The sequence below is a fragment of the Phocoena sinus genome, chromosome 20 (genome assembly GCF_008692025.1).
Source record: "Phocoena sinus isolate mPhoSin1 chromosome 20, mPhoSin1.pri, whole genome shotgun sequence".
NCBI classification, from domain to species: Eukaryota; Metazoa; Chordata; class Mammalia; order Artiodactyla; family Phocoenidae; genus Phocoena; species Phocoena sinus.
Window position 1 is genome coordinate 36,779,845 of NC_045782.1, and position 21,080 is coordinate 36,800,924.

Below are 21,080 nucleotides of genomic sequence, written 5' to 3' on the forward strand. Positions count from 1 at the left end.
TGAGATCCCCAAACTCAAAAGTAATCTCTTTCCTTTGATAGTCCTTAGCATTTTATTTGGACCTTAGTAGCAATTCTATTTCAACCTGTACAGCCCATAGCTCTCAACTCACTGCAAAATACCACAGGTAAATGCTCAATAAACGTTAATTGACAGAATGAGAAAAAACCCAGGGGTACGTGTGAAAAGTGTTTGTCATTCAACGATGATTACAGCACTGGATTTTCCAGGATGACCCCAACAACATGAATCCTTTAACCACTTAATGTGAAGCAATACAGCGTAGTAGTCAGTGCATGGGTTCTGGAGTTTGCTTGAATCTGAATCCCAGTTGTGCCAGTTATTAGCCGTGCGACCTTAAATAAATTACGAAATTTCTATGCAACATCATATGTAAAAGGAGCATATTGCTCGTTTGTGGTGAAGACTGAGTTAACATATGTAAAAAGTTTAGAAAGATGCCTGGCACCCGGTAAACAATTTCTAAGTATAAGCTACTTTTTGTTAATAAAAATATTATTGTGCCTCAGATTATTATGCCTCTGTCCCAAAATGGCAAACAGATAAATGCTTTTGTCAGTCCACGTGTCTTTTGCTTCAATAAACATAGTAGTCATTAATTTCCTTAATTTGCTAGTAAGAAAGAATTCTTCATACGGTACAGATTGGTAGAACTAGACCTCCGGATTAAGGTTACCCAGAATATCGAGGTCGGATACAGACCCAGAAACTAGTCATTTTTGCCCCTTCTAGGATCCAGGAAGGCACTGAAGAAAAATAGTCATCTCAGAAGAGAAACATCCTTTCGTTCACAAGGTGCAGCACTGTCCCACTCTTACTCGAATGCGGTAACTCCCAGCAGCCAGGAAGCCCGGCGCGCAGGCGCAGCTTCGGCTGCACGCCCCGCCTGGCGCGTGACAACCTTGCTTCCACCCTACCCCCAACGCCGTTTTACTGCGCATGTGCAGCCCAACTCCCCCCACACCCCCACCCCCACCCCGGACGTGTACGTGCGCGTTCGCGCCGCTCACACTTCGGCGGCGGGCGCGTGCCCTGGAAAATTCCACTCCCGAGCTAGCTCCGCCCTGTGCGCCTCCTTTCCGGCCCAAGGCTTTTTACTGTCTCCATCCCGGCTGCCTTTGCGTGAGCAAAATGGCAGTCCCCTTGCCGCGGGGATTGTCTCGCTTATCCAGGGCTTTAGGATGGTGGTCTCGGCAGGTGGGTAGGGACGGGGTAGATAGGAGTCTAGGGGCTGGAGGGGAACAGAGTGGAGGGAAATACTCGCTTTGCAGTTGTCCTTGGTGAACTTGGACGTTACAGGTCGTACGTACCTAGGCTGGGGAAGAGTTGAGGTAGACGAGACATAACTACTTAACTATGTGGCTGAGTGGGGAGAGCCTTGGTAGGGCCATGAGAGCGGGCAAGTTCTCGGGGATTAAGTTTCTCCGGTTTGGTCTGGGTCTGACTGGCCTGGGGGTGTTAAAGGGGAAGAAGTTATGGTTGGAAGGTGGGTTCGCTTCCCGTTGATTTTTATAAATGTCCTTAATTGAACAGTAGCTGTAAAGAAGGGAGTCTCGTACCTGCCTGAACAAAACTCGTGGTCAGAGAGAAAGAGACCTGGCCTTTGAAGAGCTTATTATTGATCTAGTTGGGAGCTAGAACGACAGAATAAAGTTTACACTGAGGCTCCCAATAGAATGAGCAGAATGGAATCTGAGTAAATGTAGAGGAGATGCCAAGAAGAGGACTTTTCTTCTGCTCATTTCAGTATTGGGTTGGTGTTTAAGTTCCCCATCAGACTGAGCGTTCTTTGAAAGCAGAAGCCTTGCTTTCATTAACTCTGCATCTCTAGGAATTGGCACAGCCCTATACTATGGAAAGTACTAAATAAAGGAAAACCTTTAGTAAACGTTGAACGGTGTTAGTAAAAGTTGCTTACTGGCTTTTAGCAAGAGACACCATAATTGTTAAGATAGTTGCGCATTTTCCCCTGTGATATGTGGCTTTGTAATTGTTCCTAAGTCATTCTTTGGATGTGCCCATTCTATCTTTGCTTACAGTTTGTACAAGATTGATTTCTTTCCAGGTTACCTAACCTTTTTCTACCATCCTCCAGCCAGTCCTGGTGACTCAGTCCACAGCAGTATTTCCAGTGAGAACTAAAAAACGTTTCACACCCCCTACTTATCAACCCAAATATAAATCAGAAAAGGAGTTCGTAGAATATGCCCGGAAAGCAGGACTGGTCATTCCTCCAGAACGTTTGGAGCGTCCCATACATCTGGCCTGTACAGGTGAGACATGGTATTTCTGAGACCCTGACCCAATCCCCTTCTGTCAGAGATCTTGGAAAGTAGAATGATTTGGAGTATGAATGATAGCATTTAATTAACTACAAAATCGGTTCAGTCTCAATAATTTGTATACGTTATATTTCATGAGGTCATCTTTGATCTTGTTTTCACACTGTTCCTAGAAGACCAGGGTAAAATTTCTCCATTTTGTACAAGAAGAAGCTGAGGCTCTAAGAGAAGGCTGAAATGATCTTATTCTACTTTTTCTAATGCAACACGATTCCCTTTACATGGAAGTCTATTTTGTTAGTCTATTTTGTATCCAGGAGCCCTCCCAATTTTGTATGACCTCAGGATGACTTTTTCTCAATCTTTCAATGCTTTTTTAGTTTTCTCCGTCTCTCTTTACAGCTGGTATCTTTGACGCCTATGTTCCTCCTGAGGGTGATGCCCGAGTGTCATCTCTTTCTAAGGAAGGACTGGCACAGAGAGCTGAGCGATTGAAGAAGAATGTGGCATCACAATTATCGTAGGTGTCTGAGACAGCTGGGAGTCAGTATTAGAATAAACATTTCTTGTTGCTGCTTAATCCAGAGAGGTCATCTTGGGTTAATTGCGTTGCCTGTAACTCCCTTGATAACTTGACAGTATATTCTTTCTCTGTAATAGAGCTAATATATAATATGGGCATCCTGAATCGTAGCATCTCAACCTTGATTGTTCGTTTTTGTCACATCATTTAGGAAGTTCACATTGAAGTTTGTAGGACACTTTCTTGATCACATATTTTAAAATTTGAAGTAATAATAAGAGAGAGCATATTTTTATGAGAAATGCCTTAGAGTTTAAACTTAAGAGAGTAAGAAAAGCCAAAAAGGCTTAAAAAGACAGACGTGTTCTGGGGAGCTAACTGGGCTTTAGTTAAGGAGCAGAGCCAAAACTTTCTTCTTAAAGAGACTTTCAGTATCCGTCACTCTAGCTCTAACTGTATCTAAATGATAGGTTCTTAGGGTCATATATAGATTTCTATGCACAAGTATACTGAGTCAGTGTTAATTCTTCATGTGGCCATAACCTGTTTCTCTAAATACAGATCTTATCACATCAACTCTTCTGTCTCAGACTCCTTGTGGCTCCCTGTTATCTGAAGAATAAAATCCAGACTTCTTCAGTGGTATTCAGGGCTTTTTATAATTTGTCTCTTGCCTTCCTCTCCACCATCATCTCCTTATTCCATTTTTCTCATCCTAAACTTTAACCTTTCCAAACTAATTGCCAGTTCCTTGACAAATGTTGTGCTGTGTCTCTTTGCACATCCTTTCCTTTGCCTGAAAAATGTCTTTTGCTCTCAAGTATTGTGTCTGCTTTTTTTTTTTAATTAATTAATTAATTTTTATTTTTGGCTGTTTTGGGTCTTTGTTGCTGTGCGCGGGCTTTCTCTAGTTGTGGTGAGCAGGGGCTACTCTTTGTTGCTGTGCGGGGGCTTCTCATTGTGGTTGCTTCTCTTGTTGTGGAGCGTGGGCTCTAGGCGTGCGGGCTTCAGTAGTTGTGGCACGTGGGCTCAGTGGTTGGCGGTGCACGGGCTTAGTTGCTCCATGGCATGTGGGATCATCCCGGACCAGGGCTCGAACCCGTGTCCCCTGCATTGGCAGGTGGATTCTTAACCACTGCGCCACCAGGGAAGTCTCACTTTTTTTTTTTTAATAAGAAACTCCCAATCCTTCCCTCCCCCAGCCCTTTGGCAACCACGAGTCTGTTCTCTATGTTTGTGAGTCTGTTTCTCTTTCATAGATGTGTTCATTTGTGTGTGGTTTTTTTTTTTTTTTTTTTGGCTACACCACGCAGCATGTGGGATCTGAGTTTGCTGACCAGGGATCAAACCTGTGCCCTCTGCAGTGGGAGCACAAAGTCTTAACCACTGGACCGCCAGGGAAGTCCCTGTGTCGTATTTTAGATTCCACATATAAGTGATATCATATGGTATTTGTCTTTCTCTTTCTGACTTACTTTGCTAAGTATGATAATCTCTGTCTGCTTTTAAGCCTTCTCTGACTCGTTTTGGAGCTGCCTTTGTTATAATTGTGACTGTATGCATATTCTTACTACTTCTGATAACTCTATTGTGATGATTTCCTCTCATGTATTTCTCTCCTGGCCTAAGAGCTGTTTGGTGGAAGGGTTCATGATGATGATGAACAGAATACAGGTGGTTTTATTATGGAGTTCTTACCTAGGAGAGGAAACCAGTTATTAAATACTGATTGTATACAAATAATTACAGATACGGTGAAGTATGAGTGCTGTGGGAACATATGGCAGGGAAAGATAACTTGGTCTGGGAGTTAAAGGTAAGCTTCCCTAAGGAAATGACATTTAAAGCTGGGACCTAAAGGGTTGCTTGGAGTTAGCTGAGTAGAGGGGTATAGTGAGGAATAGCATTCTAGGGAGACAAAACAGTACAAGCAAGGCTCTGAGGTGAAAAGTGCAAAGGAGTGGATTTTATCACATGCTTTTTCTCTGATTGTTGAGATGATCATGTGATATTTGTCCTTTATTCTATTGATATGGTATATTGCATTAATTGATTTTTTTAGTGTTAAACCAATCCTACATTCCTGGGATAAATTCCACTGAGTTATGGTGTCCCCCATCCTCTTAATATAGTTATAGTAACACTTTGATTAGCTCAGAATTCCCTGTTTACATTATAACTACGAAAATGCTATTGACAGCAGAGCCATGCAGTACATTATTATTACATTTCCTGCGTAATAGTTTTTTTTTCTGGTGTCGTGTCTTTTTTTCTCATTTGCTTATGGAACCCCTGGTTGTGTTAATTTTCTCTCAGTACATAGAAAACGTTAAGTATTTTATCAATCCCATCTTCAAGAAGAAAGCCCTCCTGGAGCCTTCTTACCTATTTCGGTCTGGATTGATCCCTCTTTAGGCTCACTGTACATCGTGGGATCTACTTTTATCATCATCCTGATACTCCTTTTGCCTTGCTCTTATATGTATTCCCTGTGTCGTGGATTTTACCTCTCTCTCTTTCATGGTTCATTCAGTTATTTTGGTGGCACACATTCCCCAGCAGCTTCCTGAGAAAGGGTGGATGGTAGATAAATGAGATCTTGCAAGGCTAAGGAAAAATCTTTTTTTTAGTCTCCCACTTCATTTATAATTTTCCCAGGTATAGAATTCTGGGCTGGGAGTCATTTTTTTCTCAGTTAAAAGCACTGCTCCATTGTCTTTCTAACTTCCTTTTTTTTTTTTTTTTTTTTTAGTATTTATTTATTTGGCTGTGCCAGGTATTAGTTGCAGCACGAGGGATCTTTGTTGCGGCGTGCAGGATCTTTACTTGCGGCATGTGGGCTCTTTTAGTTGCATTATGCGGGCTCTTAGTTGCGGCATGCAGGATCTAGTTCCCCAACCAGGGATCGAACCCGGGCCCCCTGCATTGGGAGCGCAGAGTTTTAACCACTGGACCACCAGGGCAGTCCCGTCTTTCTAACTTCTAATCTTGCTAGTTAGAAGCCCAATGTCTTTCTGGCTCCTGAGCCTCTGTATGAAACCTGTTTTTTCTTTCTTAGTGCTTATAGGATGTTTTCTTTGATGCCAAAATTCTGAAATTTCACTATGAGAAGCTTTGGTCTTTATTTTTATTTATTTATTTAAATTTAAATTTAAATATTTGGCTGCATTGTGTCTTTGTTGCTGCACGCTGGCTTTCTCTAGTTGCAGTGAGTGGGGGCTACTGTTCGTTGTGGTGTGCGGGCTTCTCATTGGGGTGGCTTCTCTTGTTGCAGAGCACAGGCTCTAGGCGTGTGGGCTTCAGTAGTTGCAGCATGCAGGCTCAATAGTTGCAGCACTCAGGCCCTAGAGTACGCGGGCTTCGGTAGTTGTGGCGCGTGGGCCCTAGGGCACATGGGCTTCAGTAGTTGTGGCGCGTGGGCTTAGTTGTTCCATGGCATGTGGGATCTTCCTGGACCAGGGATCGAACCCGTGTCCCCTGCATCGGCAGGTGGATTCTTTTTTTTTTTTTTTTTTTGCGGTACGCGGGCCTCTCACTGTTGTGGCCTCTCCCGTTGTGGAGCACAGGCTCCGGACGCGCAGGCTCATCGGCCATGGCTCATGGGCCAAGCCGCTCCGCGGCATGTGGGATCCTCCCGGACCGGGGCACAAACCCATGTCCCCTGCATCGGCAGGCAGACTGTCAACCACTGCACCACCAGGGAAGCCCGGCAGGTGGATTCTTAACCACTACACCACCAGGAAGTCCCAGCTTTGGCCTTTCTTTAGAATGATTGATTTAAGTGCGAATTAGAAGGTTGAATTTACAGGACTTGGCACATTCAAAAATCAATTATTGCATAAATGGACAGACATTAACAGACGTAAAGTAAGCTGTAAGTTATGGAAATTGTGTGAAGTCTTCTTTAGAAATGATTCTCATGCTTAATTTTACAGAATCCGGAGGATAAGAGAAAGTGATCCTAATTTTAAAATAAAGGACTTCCCTGAAAAAGCCCAGGATATCTTCATTGAAGCTCACCTGTGTCTAAACAAGTACGTGAACTCCCTGTCTTATACCCATTATGTTCTCAGCAGCTATTATTCTAGGCACAGGTTTTTTTTTTTCTTCAGGTAAGAGTTCTAGAGTGGGAGATGTTCCTCTGTGGGAAATTGGAGCCTGGAGCTGTCCTTGACTCCTCTCACTGCTTCTGGGAGTTTTCACCATTTGGTCTGGCTCAGTCCACTGGCAAGTGTTGAGACTGCTGAACGGCTGCTATTTTCACCCGCCTGATCCCTAATTCATCCTGACCCTTCTTGTGTGTTTGTCTTGTATATGTACATTTCCTTTCCTTAATTATTTTGAATAAGTTTCTTTAAAAATTTTCCAACTTCTTCTTGATTCAACCAAGGGAGAAAAGTCAGGGCTGCTAGGTAGATGAAAAATCAACATGAGGGGCCTGGAATAACCTTAAGTACTAGGCCTTGGACTGTTGCCGACATTCTTTGAACTGTAGCTTGCTGTGGCTAGGCTTCAGGTAGGATCCCAAACATATACTCTCAAATCCATTAATTATTTCTTTTTACTTTTATTTGTTTAAAAAAAGTTTTTAATTGTGAAATATTTGAAACATGTAAAAAAATACCTTGCAAGGTAATAGATGTTTACATTTTGCCATATTTGCTTCTGAATGCCTAATTGGGGGAAGAGACAGGGATAAAGCATTATAGATACAGCTAAAGCCCCATCTCCCCATTCTTTTGCTTCCTAGAAAGAACCACTATCTTCCCTATTATTCTCATGCACATTTTTATACTCACCACATGTACATGTGTATAAACAATGTACAGTATTGTTTAATGTGTTGTGAAAATTTACATGAATGATGTATTTTTCTGAAACCTGCTCTGTTTATTGTTCAGTGTAGTTTTTTTTATATTTGATATTTTTCTCCTACCACATTATTTTTTGCATTCTAGTTACCATGATTTTTCTTTGTTTCTTTTTTTCCTTTCATTTGTGGTATTGATATAATTTCCTTCTAACTTTTTTATTCCTTCCACTTGTTTGGAAGTATTACATTCTACTTCTGTTCTTATAATAGTTATTGTTAAAGCGTTTAGCATGTGTTGTTGACAATATCACAAGAAGCTTCAAACACTTGAATTTCAGTCACTGCCTCATACATCTCCTCTGTTATTGTTATTTAGTTTTTTTAAGTTCTACCTTGTTGTTATTTCACTTGCATTTTTTTTTTAACATCTTTATTGGGGTATAATTGCTTTACAATGGTGTGTTAGTTTCTGCTTTATAACAAAGTGAATCAGTTATACATATACATATGTTCCCATATCTCTTCCCTCTTGCGTCTCCCTCCCTCCCACCCTCCCTATCCCACCCCTCCAGGCGGTCACAAAGCACCAAGCTGATATTCCTGTGCTATGCGGCTGCTTCCCACTAGCTATCTACCTTACGTTTGGTAGTGTGTATATGTCCATGCCTCTCTCTCGCTTTGTCACAGCTCACCCTTCCCCCTCCCCATATCGTCAAGTCCATTCTCCAGTAGGTCTGTGTCTTTATTCCTGTCTTACTCCTAGGTTCTTCATGACTTTTTTTTCCTTAAATTCCATATATATGTGTTAGCATATGGTATTTGTCTTTCTCTTTCTGACTTACTTCACTCTGTATGACAGACTCTAGGTCTATCCACCTCATTACAAATAGCTCAATTTCATTTCTTTTTATGGCTGAGTAATATTCCATTGTATATATGTGCCACATCTTCTTTATCCATTCATCCGTTGGTAGGCACTTAGGTTGTTTCCATCTCGGGGCTATTGTAAATAGAGCTGCAATGAACATTTTGGTACATGACTCTTTTTGAATTATGGTTTTCTCAGGGTATATGCCCAGTAGTGGGATTGCTGGGTCATATGGTAGTTCTATTTGTAGTTTTTTAAGGAACCGCCATACTGTTCTCCATAGTGGCTGTACCAATTCACATTCCCACCAGCAGTGCAGGAGTGTTCCCTTTTCCCCACACCCTCTCCAGCATTTATTGTTTCTAGATTTTTTGATGATGGCCATTCTGACTGGTGTGAGGTCATACCTCATTGTAGTTTTGATTTGCATTTCCCTAATGATTAATGATGTTGAGCATTCTTTCATGTGTTTGTTGGCAGTCTGTATATCTTCTTTGGAGAAATTTCTGTTTAGGTCTTCTGCCCATTTTTGGATTGGGTTGTTTGTTTTTTTGTTATTGAGCTGCACGAGCTGCTTGTAAATTTTGGAAATTAATCCTTTGTCAGTTGCTTCATTTGCAAATATTTTCTCCCATTCTGAGGGTTGTCTTTTGGTCTTTTTTATGGTTTCCTTTGCTGTGCAAAAGCTTTGAAGTTTCATTAGGTCCCATTTGTTTATTTTTGTTTTTATTTCCATTTCTCTAGGAGGTGGGTCAAAAAGGATCTTGCTGTGATTTATGTCATAGAATGTTCTGCCTATGTTTTCCTCTAAGAGTTTTGTAGTGTCCGGTCTTACATTTAGGTCTTTAATCCACTTTGAGTTTATTTTTGTGTATGGTGTTAGGGAGTGTTCTAATATCATTCTTTTACATGTAGCTGTCCAGTTTTCCCAGCACCACTTATTGAAGAGTCTTTTCTCCATTGTATATCCTTGCCTTCTTTGTCGTAGATTAGTTGACCATGGGTGCATGGGTTTATCTCTGGACTTTCTATCCTGTTCCATTGATGTATATTTCTGTTTTTATGCCAGTACCACATTGTCTTGATTACTGTAGCTTTGTAGTATAGAGTGAGGTCAGGGAGTCATCAGTGCCTTATAGTTTTCTGCATACAGGTCTTTTGTCTCCCTAGGTAGGTTTATTCCTAAGTATTTTGTTCTTTTTGTTGCAATGGTAAATGGGAGTATTTCCTTAATTTCTCTTTCAGATTTTTCATCATTAGTGTATAGGAATGCAAGAGATTTCTGTGCATTAATTTTGTATCCTGCAACTTTACCAGATTCATTGATTAGCTCTAGTAGTTTTCTGGTGACATATTTAGGATTCTCTATGTATAGTATCATGTCATCTGCAAACAGTGACAGTTTTACTTCTTCTTTTCCAATTTGTATTCCTTTTATTTCTTTTTTTTCTCTGATTGCTGTGGCTAAGACTTCCAAAACTATGTTGAATAATAGTGGTGAGAGTGGACATCCTTGTCTTGTTCCTGATCTTAAAGGAAATGCTTTCAGTTTTTCACTATTGAGAATGATGTTTGCTGTGGGTTTGTCGTATATGGCCTTTATTATGTTGAGGTGGGTTCCCTCTATGCCCACTTTCTCTGGAGAGTTTTTATCATAAATGGGTATTGAATTTTGTCAAAAGCTTTTTCTGCATTGATTGAGATGATCATATGGGTTTTATTCTTCAGTTTGTTAATATGGTTTATCACATTGACTGATTTGCATATATTGAAGAATCCTTGCATCCCTGGGATAAATCCCACTTGATCGTGGTGTATGATCCTTTTAGTGTGCTGTTGGATTCTGTTTGCTAGTATTTTGTCGAGGATATTTGCATCTATATTCATCAGTGATATTGGTCTGTAATTTTCTTTTTTTTGTAGTATCTTTGTCTGGTTTTGGTATCACGGTGATGGTGGCCTCATAGAATGAGTTTTGGAGTGTTCCTTCCTCTGCAATTTTTGGAAGAGTTTGAGAAGGATGGGTGTTAGCTCTTCTCTAAATGTTTGATAGAATTCACCTGTGAAGCCATCTGGTCCTGGACTTTTGTTTGTTGGAAGATTTTCAATCACAGTTTCAATTTCATTACTTGTGATTGGTCTGTTCATATTTTGATTTCTTCCTGGTTCAATCATGGAAGATTATACCTTTCTAAGAATTTGTCCGTTTCTTCCAGGTTGTCCATTTTATTGGCATAGAGTTGCTTGTAGTAGTCTCCTAGGATGCTTTGTATTTCTGCGGTGTCTGTTGTAACTTCTCCTTTTTCATTTCTAATTTTACTGATTTGAGTCTTCTCCCTCTTTTTCTTGATGAGTCTGGCTAATGGTTTATCAATTTTGTTTATCTTCTCAAAGAACCAGATTTTAGTTTTATTGATCTTTGCTATTGTTTTCTTTGTTTCTGTTTCATTTATTTCCGCTCTGTTCTTTATGATTTCTTTCCTTCTGATAACTTTGGGTTTTGTTTGTTCTTCTTTCTCTAGTTCCTTTAGGTGTAAGGTTAGATTGTTTATTTGAGATTTTTCTTGTTTCTTGAGGTAGGCTTGTATAGCTGTAAACTTCCCTCTTAGAACTGCTTTTGCTGCATCCCATAGGTTTTGGATCGTTGTGTTTTCATTGTCATTTGTCTCTAGGTATTTTTTGATTTCCTCTTTGATTTCCTTAGTGATTTCTTGGTTATTTAGTAACGTATTGTTTAACCTCCATGTGTTTGTGTTTTTTATGTTTTTTTTTCCCTGTAATTGATTTCTAATCTCATAGTGTTGTGGTTAGAAAAGAAGCTTGATATGATTTCAGTTTTCTTAAATTTACTGAGGCTTGATTTGTGACCCAAGATGTGATCTGTCCTGGAGAATGATCTGTGTGCACTTGAGAAGAAAGTGTAATCTGCTGTTTTTGGATGGGATGTCCTATAAATATCAATTAAATCTATCTGGTCTGTTGTGTCATTTAAAGCTTGTGTTTCCTTATTAATTTTCATTTTGGATGATCTGTCCTTTGGTGTAAGTGAGGTGTTAAAGTCCCCCACTATTATTGTGTTACTGTCGATTTCCTATTTCACAGCTGTTAGCGGTTGTCTTATGTGTTGAGGTGCTCCTATGTTGGGTGCATATATATTTATAATTGTTATATCTTCTTCTTGGATTGATCCCTTGATCATTAGGTAGTGTCCTTCCTTGTCTCTTGTAACATTCTTTAAAGTCTATTTTATCTGATATGAGTATTGCTACTCCAGCCTTCTTTTGATTTCCATTTGCATGGAATATCTTTTCCCATCCCCTCACTTTCAGTCTGTATGTGTCCCTAGGTCTGAAGTGGGTCTCTTGTAGACAGCATATATATGGATCTTGTTTTTGTATCCATTCAGCGAGCCTGTGTCTTTTGGCTGGAGCATTTAATCCATTCACATTTCAGGTAATTATCGATACATATGTTCCTATTACCATTTTCTTAATTGTTTTGGGTTTGTTTTTGTAGGTCCTTTTCTTCTCTTGTGTTTCCCACTTAGAGAAGTTCCTTTAGCATTTGTTGTAGAGCTGGTTTGGTGGTGCTGAATTCTCTTAGCTTTTGCTTGTCTGTAAAGCTTTTGAATTCTCCATCAAATCTGATTGAGATCCTTGCCGGATAGAGTAATCCTGGTTGTAGGTTCTTCCCTTTCATCACTTTAAATATGTCATGCCACTCACTTCTGGCTCGTAGAGTTTCTGCTGAGAAATCAGCTGTTAACCTTATGGGAGTTCCCTTGTCTGTTATTTGTCATTTTTCCCTCGCTGCTTTCAATAATTTTTCTTTGTCTTTAATTTTTGCCAATTTGATTACTGTGTGTCTCAGCGTGTTTCTACTTGGGTTTATCCTGTATGGGACTCTCTGTGCTTCCTGGACTTGGGTGGCTATTTCCTTTTCCATGTTAGGAAAGTTTTCGGCTGTACTCTCTTCAGATACTTTCTCGGGTGCTATCTCTGTCTCTTCTCCTTCTGGGACCCCTGTAATGTGAATGTTGTTGACGTTTAATGTTGTCCCACAGGTCTCTTAGGCTGTCTTCATTTCTTTTCATTCTTTTTTCTATATTCTGTTCCGCAGCAGTGAATTCCACCATTCTGTCTTCCAGGTCACTTATCTGTTCTTCTGCCTCAGTTATTCTGCTATTGATTCCTTCTAGTGTATTTTTCATTTCAGTTATTCTATTGTTCATCTCTGTTTGTTCTTTAATTCTTCTAGGTCTTTGTTAAACATTTCTTGCATCTTCTCGATCTTTGCCTCCATTCTTTTCCCGAGGTCCTGGATCATCTTCACTATCATTATTCTGAATTCTTTTTCTGGAAGGTTGCCTATCTCCACTTCATTTAGTTGTTTTTCTGGGGTTTTATCTTGTTCTTTCATCTGGTTCATAGCCCTCTGCCTTTTCATCTTGTCTGTCTTTCTGTGAATGTGGTGTTTGTTCCACAGGCTGCAGGATTGTAGTTCTTCTTGCTTCTGCTGTCTGCCCTCTGTTGGATCTATTGATGTTCTTATTTCATACATTGTTTTCTGATTTCCTTTAGCTCTTTGTCCATGCTTACCTTTATCTCAGTGAGCATAAGTAGGATAGTTGATTTAATGTCTTTGGCTAATAATTCCAGTGTCTGGGCTTTCTCAGGGATGGTTTCTGTCAAAAATTTTTTTCCTGTGGATGGGCCATACTTTTGTGTTTCTTTGTATGCTTTGTAATTTTTTTGTTGAGAACTGGACATTCTGAGTATTATTATGTGGTAACTCTGGAAATCAGATTCCTCTGCTTCTCAGGAATTGCTGACTTTGCTCATCAGTGCCACTGCCATCCATTTGTGACTTTTCCAAACTAGTATTGCTAAGTGTGTATTCTTTGTTGTGGGTAGTCGTTGAAGTTTCTGTTCCATTATCTCTGCAATCAGCCAGTGACCTGACAAAGATTTCCTAAATTGTCTGGCTGAATAAAAACAAAACAAGTGTTCTTGGTCCTTTATCCCTTTAAATCTGTTGGTGGGAAAAGCTGCTGCAGCCAGCAGGGCTGAAACCATGACATCATTTGCTCTGGTCTCTCTGCAATCCACCAGCCTGACCAAAATGTGCAACTCAAATTTTTGGAGGGAGGGGTCCCTACTGCCTGCTCTTGCGCCAGCCATCCACTCCAGGAACACATGCTACTATCCCCACCAGTAATGGCAGGGCTGAGGGAAAGAGGAGGGTAGGTGGTTTGCACATGTTCTTAAACTCAAGATCACTGGCTTCTCCCTTTGTCAAGCACTTCCCTAGTTGTTATAGGTGTCCAGTCAACATCCAGAGTTCTGAAATTGTGGTTCTGGTTATTTTTTCTAATTTATCAGTTGTTTCAATGGAGGGACCCAACCCTAGTGCTTCCTCCTCTGTCATTTTGCTTGATGTCTGTGTCTGTTGATTTTGCTAGCTTCCAGATGTTTTGTAATGTTTCATTGTGAGCTCATCTGCAATGGAGAGTTTTTCTTCTGAGGGAATTCCAAACAACCTAAATTATGAATATGATCCCATAGAGGTTTTTGGGGTGTTTCTGCCAGATACTCTAGGGATATCATTGGCCAGGTGTCAGTTTGTTTTTTGTTTTTTTTGTGTGTTTTTTTTGCGGTACACGGGCCTCTCACTGTTGCGGCCTCTCCCGTTGCGGAGCACAGGCTCTGGACGTGCAGGCTCAGCGGCCATGGCTCACGGGCCCAGCCGCTCCGCGGCATGTGGGATCCTCCCGGACCGGGGCACGAACCCGTGTCCCCTGCATTGGCAGGCGGACTCTCAACCACTGCGCCACCAGGGAAGCCCAGGTATCAGTTTCTTTGTTAATTTCTTAGCTTAGGAATTCTTACATCATACAGATACCATAAATTCTGTGTCCACCTCTGGGTATAATGTGGACTTAAGGCTTTAATTTTTTGTGGGAGTTTTTAAAATTTGTTTTTTAGACACCCCCACCCCCACCCCAAGCCCTAGAGTGAAGGAAACTTTATATCTAGGTTGGTGGACTATTTTCTAGTTTCCCTTTCCTGCAGGTACAGGACTCTTTTTGAGGGTCATAGCTTTATGCAGGGATCTCAGTTCCAACTCCCTGTCCTTCCAGCATCCAAGGTTTTAGGAAAAGTCAAGCTCTAGCCATCAGATCCTATTTCTAGATCCCTAAATCATCCCTGTGCTGTTGTGGTATCAGGTTGTATTCTTTCCATTCTGCTTTTAACTCACTCTTCCTTTCTGGCATCTAAGGACTTACCTTCCTTTCTTGTGAACTAGGCTAGAGATTTTAAAATGTGCGTGTGTCTGTGTGTATTATAACATCTTTCTGGATGTTTATAGTGGGAGCAGTTTCACATAAGCTCAGTCCATTATGTTGCCCAAAGCAGATGTCCTCCTTTTATTTTTCAGGGTAAGTTCTATTGCAAAATACTGAGTGAACTCATAAAATGGGGAATTTATTTCTACTGAAGATTTCTAGGCCAGGACCGTGACGAGGAAGAATTTATTCTGAGGTGGCAAGCGTGGTAGTTGTGGTAGCTGTCAGCACACCTCAGTCTAGTCTAGTCTAGAGCTACAGTGGGGGAAATGACTCGGAATCTTTTGTATTTGGAATAGAAGTGGAAGGGAAGCAGGTAGACAGAACTAATCCATTACCCACTGTGGGATTAGAGACACAATTTTTCAAAGGGCAAAGACTTAAACTGCTCAGAAAGTATTAAATTGTGGGGAAAAGTCATGAATGTGTATCTGAAAGAAACTAATCTGTGGTCTTAGGTTTATTTGAAACCCTTCAGTTAGGACCCCTCCTAAAATCTTATATGTACAGGAGCTGGGGTTTGCCAACTATTTTCTTACTGTTACTGTATAGAATCAGCATAACTAGATCTCTCTGGCAGCAACAAAGATGGGGCGGGGGGCAGTTTTGTGTAGAAGAGACCAGAAAAAACAGATGGTTTTCTTTTGGCTAGGTTTAAAGATGAATGTGTAAGAAATAAGGCTAAGCAGTCGGTATTGATGATGTGTCCATGGTAAGAGGAGATAAATTGAGCTTTTGATTGTTATTTGTGTTGGATTTTGTTCCAGCTTAGAACAAAAATCAGTCCCCACATCCCAGTGAGGGTTTCTTGCCCATCTCAAGGAGGTATAGTAATTTCAGCGAAATTTCTTTCTGCTCCTGAGATTCAAACATAACTTTATGCTGCTCTTAGTTAGATCTCATGATTTTCCGGTAAATCATGTTGTTCTTCATCTTTGGACTAGGACCAGGACTCAGTATATTACCTGGCTTATAGGAGGTGTGCAGAAAATGTTTATAAAAATGAAGGGAGTTGTTTTCTATTTTCAGGGCCATTTTCAGCTTTCATACACAGTATCATAAAAGCAGGAGTCAGTGATATATATCTCTTTCCTTTTTAGCTCAGACCATGACCGGCTTCATACCTTGGTAACTGAAAACTGTTTTCCGGTAGGTTCTTATCTTCCTTAGAACTGTGGGACCCCTGAGTAGACAGATTCTAGATATCCCCTCTGATTTTCTTAAGGATCAGTTTTGAGAGTACAGGAAGTCTAAGGCAAAAGCTGAAGTTCCATTATTTTTGGCTGAATGATAATGACTTGATATGGACTCTGGTAAAGGCCATGCAGGTGAAGAAAGAGGAAGTCCCTCAGCAAGCAGTACTGAGACTACAGATCCTGAGGTGAGGGTATGGTCACATGAGGCCAGCCTTGCACATACCTATACTACAGTAAAGGATTTAACCAGTGTTCGTGAGGCTTACATTGTGTGATAACGGGGGTGCTAGGTACTCTGGGAGACTCCTAACAATGAGGCCTTTGTGGTTCAGTTAGAGGTTCAAGAATAAGAACTTCAGTTTCTATCAGTTTTGCTTCATCTCCCCAGGGACAAGTATCGTTTTCCTAGTCTTAGCAGGTTAGCCTTTATAAAAGGCTATAAAATTCCTATAAAATCCCACCTTTCATTACCAAAGGTGAGAGGAAAAAAACCAAACATGTGCAGTCAACAGAAATGCATGCAAAAAAAAAAAAAAAAGAAATGCATGCAATAATGAGCAGATCATGGACGTGTGTAGGAGGGATAATGGGATATTAGGTAAGCTGGCAGGTTGGAGTGTGGCCTTCATTGATTTGGAGAAGGGTTCTCAAGGAGGTAGGTGGGTCTTGAGTTGTGATGTAGAAATGGAAAGAGAGTTGTTGTGAGATGAGCATGAGTAGGTAGCTTAAGGTGAGAGAAAATAAGCACCAGAGAGCATTTGATGGGAAACGTTGACTGTGGTATTGCAAGAAGAGCAAGCATGGAAATAAGCTCCAACTTCCCTACAGGGAGGGAAAAATCCAGTTGAACTATTCTCCTCTGCCCTCAGGACATGGTCTGGGACATCAAATACAAGACCGTCCGCTGGAACTTCGTGGAATCTTTAGAGCCACCCCAGGTGGTGCAGGTTCGCTGTTCAAGTCTGCTGAACCAGGGCAACGCGTATGGCCAGGTCACCATCCGCATGCACACCCGGCAGGTAGAGGCACCAGTCTGCTTTCCTCCCAGCTTTCTTCACTCTCAGGTTGGGCACCTCCCTCTGATTTCTGGGTACAGCTGCCCGGGACTCTGAGTTCTAAGGAAAGGTCTGTCTTACCTTGTCACTGCACCCTTCCCACTGCTCGATGTTAGCTGTACTAAAACAGGTGTGGGGATATTCTTCCCCACCCTTCCTGGACTCCCTCCCACCTCCTTCCACCACCCCGCCCCCCGCCCCCGCCCCCCAGTCAAAAACCCTCTAAGAGTAAAGTGTCAGTGGTTGATCTGTTAGTCTAGATTCAGAATTAAACAACTCTGAGGACTAACCGACTAGATGTGCTTTCATTTTCAGACTCTGGCCATCTATGATCGGTTTGGCCGGTTGATGTATGGACAGGAAGATGTGCCCAGGGATGTCCTGGAGTATGTTGTCTTTGAAAAGCATCTGGTGAATCCCTATGGGAGCTGGAGAATGCATGGCAAGATCATTCCCCCATGGGCACCCCCTAAGCAGCCTATCCTTAAGGTAAAGCAGCTTGCATGGTTTAAGACATGGCATTCTAAGCCACTCCTGTTGGGCTCCACCTAGTGGACAGAGAGGGTGATGCACCACCAGGAAGAGGAGTCCTCTTGTTGGCGGCGGGCACGGAAGTGGGCGTGGAGGCGGGCATGAATCTCTTAGGTAAGCCATGGACTTGGATAGTAGATAACTCAGTATCCTGCTCTTTCAGACGGTGATGATCCCTGGCCCCCAGATGAAACCTTGGGAAGAGTATGAAGAGCCGCAAGGAGAGGCCCATAAGCCTCAGCTAGCGTGATGGCAAAAGTGACTCCTCGGGTGAAGCGTGGGTGGTGATGTGGCTGGAAGCTGTGAAGTCTGGGAGTCTGGGAGCTGTGAAGTCATCCATTTTCTTCATGCTGTAGAAAGAGCTACCTTTGTTCTCTCTTGCCCTGCTTGGGTCTTTTTAGCAGTCTCATCCTCAGTAACCACTACTGATGGTTGGGCCCTAGTGGGTTGGTCCTGTGCACAGCAATGGACGTACTTCTTCTTTTTTTAATCTTATATCTAGCTTCTAACTCCAGATGAAAAACAGTATGTTTCAGAGAACATCTGATACCAGCTTTTCCGGCAGCAAGAACTGTCAGGAGCAAACTGGCAGAACTTTCTTTCTAATTACAGGGCAGGATCAGAGTTTGAAATAAAACACTATCAGGTATTGGACAAATGTGGTGGGTTCTGTATATTTCTCCTGGTTCAGGATGGAAGTAGACCAGCCTTCAGAGGGCAGAAGTGGAAGTTATCTTAATTGTGAGTGATGTGACTTACAGGAAATCCGGACTTGGGAAAAATAATTAGTGTTTATAAAAGTGGCGTCATTTAAGAGGGTCTTTTCGCATACACTGGCTCACTGAATCAATATTTGTATTTCATAGATGAATGTAAATCCAAAGAAATCATTTAGCCCTCAGCCTTTGGATTTTTTTCTTAATTATCAGCTGCATCCTGGTGTGATCCCAAGAAGCGTTAGAGGAGGAAGGGGCCATGGTAGTGTGGATACATTTGGGAAATCCATCAATAAGACTTAGTTCCCTGATTTCTAGCACCTTTTGGAGATGGTGACTTCTTTTCCATCCCGAATTTGGAGGCAAAGATACCAGAATATGGACCCATGTAGAGTGAGACAGCCCAGCCCCTTCTTGTTCCTTAGCTCAAGCTGGAGGAGGATGTGGGACTCCTCGTGCTCGTGTCCTGGGTCATCTGAGGTATGACAAGGGAAATCACTGTCCCAGCAGCAAGCTTGGTTTATAGTACTATTACTTTGATCAGCCCATGAGGGCTCCCCTTAAAAATCAGGACCTTAATTCTTGTGTTTCTGTTTTTCAAATCTAGTATTTTCTTTTAAGGAGTTTATCACCTGGGTTAAGGATTAATCTGTTCTGACCTTGTCTTGAGAGTAGAGCCCAAAGAAACTGGAATCAGGTTGAGAATAACCTGACCCCTCAGTCTCTGTAAAGCTACCACTTCAGCAAAGCAGCAAACAGACCAGGCCTCCCTGGGGAAAACTGATGTTTTCATAACAGCTGCTGAGTGCTGACCATAGACACAAGATGTGTATGCTTAGGGAAGAGGCAGCACTATTGGTTAATCCACAGCAGCCACCCTCATCGTGCTACTTAGTTTCAACCCTTTTGGCTTAAAATGTACATCAGTTTCCAGCATTGTTGCCCAAGTGAGGTTTGATCATATCCTATTTGCCTGAGCCCTGGATTAAGGCAAAATGAGAAGGGAAGTGCTTTGAGTAGGATCCACAGCTGGGGAATATGGAGTAAGGGGAGGCAATCCTGGGAGGGTAGGGAAACAGACACAAAGCACACTTAATGGCTAAACGACGTCTTGATTTCTCTGAATATATTAAAACACAGTGTTTCACATAAGCTGTTTCACCTCACTCCACCTCACTCCCCTCACTCCCCTGTCTCAGGGGTCTCTAGATAATCCTAAATAGCGGCTAAGCCAGGGAGCCACCAGGGAGCCAGAGGATAAGTACAATTTTCATTTCCCCTTGGGATCAAATCCAGCTGAGCAAATGGCCCAGATGTACAGGATTGGCTTGAAGGGCCGGGCGGAGACCATCTGCAGTGCCACCCATGTAGCTGGGCACTGGCTGAGAATTAGCCAGACAGTCCCATTGTCCTGAAGGCTGCCATGTGGCTACCTTGGGCTTTAGAGCAGGCATTGTTCTTTCTTTATCTATCTACTATTAATATTTAGAAACATTGAAAAAATAAAATCACCATAATGAAAAAGCTAGAAACAACTGCAATAGTCAAGAAGAAGCATTCTTTTTTTTTCCCCATGGTTTATTTCACAACTGTGGTTAGAGAGACAACTTTTCTGTTCCCATCTAGTCCAGACCCAGTGGGATTGTTCTGAGGTGTATTGGCTCGCAAGCTGTGAGGCTAACTAGCTAGAGCCCAGAAAAACAACACACTTTAGTTACTGCTCTGGAAGCCTAGGGCAGGGGACCTAGGTAAGAGGGAAGGCCTAGATATGGAACAAGGGCCTCTGGTCTCTGAAAGTGGGTTACTCCATTCCTTCTTCTTTTTGGAAATGGAGCACTTTGCTCCTATTTCTGTGAAGCCCTGTAGCTGCCCAGAGTATTTACATGCAGACTGGTATTTTCCCCATTGGGTGTTTGGTCCCCTTCTTGTGTGTTTTTCCTCCTGGTGAATGGCATCAGTATCTGTCCAGTTAGAGGGTGGGCCGCTGTGCCATGTTTAGTCTGCCTATTTCCACCCCCACCTCACCCCTGCCGATCCTGGGACGTCTGTGACCAACGTTTTTCTCCTTCCTCATTCCCCTCTGGTAGTATCACTTAATTCCAGCACTCTGTTATCTAGGACCACTTAAGTAGGGGTAGCCTGAATTGACTTGAGAGAATTAAACCGAGCTAAGAACGAGAGAGAGCTCCCTAAGAAAGGAGGCTTTGTATTTACTTACACGATGCCCTTTCCCTGGCCCTCAGGCCTCTAACCTGCCTCATAGCACTACTCTTTCTGAGGGCAGTTAAAGTGCTGGCTGTAAACAGGACCTCCTTTCTTTCTCGGGCTTCTCGGGAAAGAGACTGATGTGGGCCTCCTGTTACTGAGCAAGTGATTTGGAGTGGTTCTTGCACTGGAACCAGAAATTCCCCCTGGCTCCAGTTGCATTTGACAACAGAGAGGGGTCCCTTTGATGACAGCACTGAAAGGCTAGGAGAATGAGGCAGTGGGGTGAACTCTGCAGATTGGCAAAAGATGGGGCAGGAAGGAGGGAAGGCCATCTGAAAAGGCTTGTAAGAGTCATACTTCTTAAACTGGGCTTAAACTGGAGCAATTGCCTTTCCCTTTATGCTCTCTGTCTCTGATGTTGCTTTAGATGCCAGATGTTGACGTAAGTGTGCTTGATTCTCTGTACTTCAGCAGTCAAGCAGGGCAGGTACGAGAGAATCGATAAAGCAGAACCTGGAGAC

The 21,080-nt window shown here is 42.1% G+C and overlaps 1 protein-coding gene across 2 annotated transcripts; it reads left to right on the top strand.

Annotated features, from left to right (window-relative positions):
• Positions 1 to 1,074: 1,074 nt before the first annotated feature.
• Positions 1,075 to 18,294, top strand: MRPL45 (mitochondrial ribosomal protein L45). 2 transcript variants are annotated; one of them, XM_032617537.1, is made up of 8 exons: positions 1,075 to 1,218; positions 2,117 to 2,294; positions 2,706 to 2,823; positions 6,762 to 6,860; positions 15,954 to 16,002; positions 16,919 to 17,068; positions 17,420 to 17,593; positions 17,799 to 18,294. In XM_032617537.1, the coding sequence occupies exons 1-8, from the start codon at positions 1,153 to 1,155 to the stop codon at positions 17,883 to 17,885; spliced, it is 921 nt and encodes a 306-aa protein (XP_032473428.1). In that variant the 5' UTR covers positions 1,075 to 1,152; the 3' UTR covers positions 17,886 to 18,294. The 2 variants fall into 2 exon arrangements, 1 of the variants encoding a protein (XP_032473428.1); XR_004347652.1 differs by having other exon boundaries at positions 1,111 to 1,218; positions 2,087 to 2,294.
• Positions 18,295 to 21,080: the final 2,786 nt, after the last annotated feature.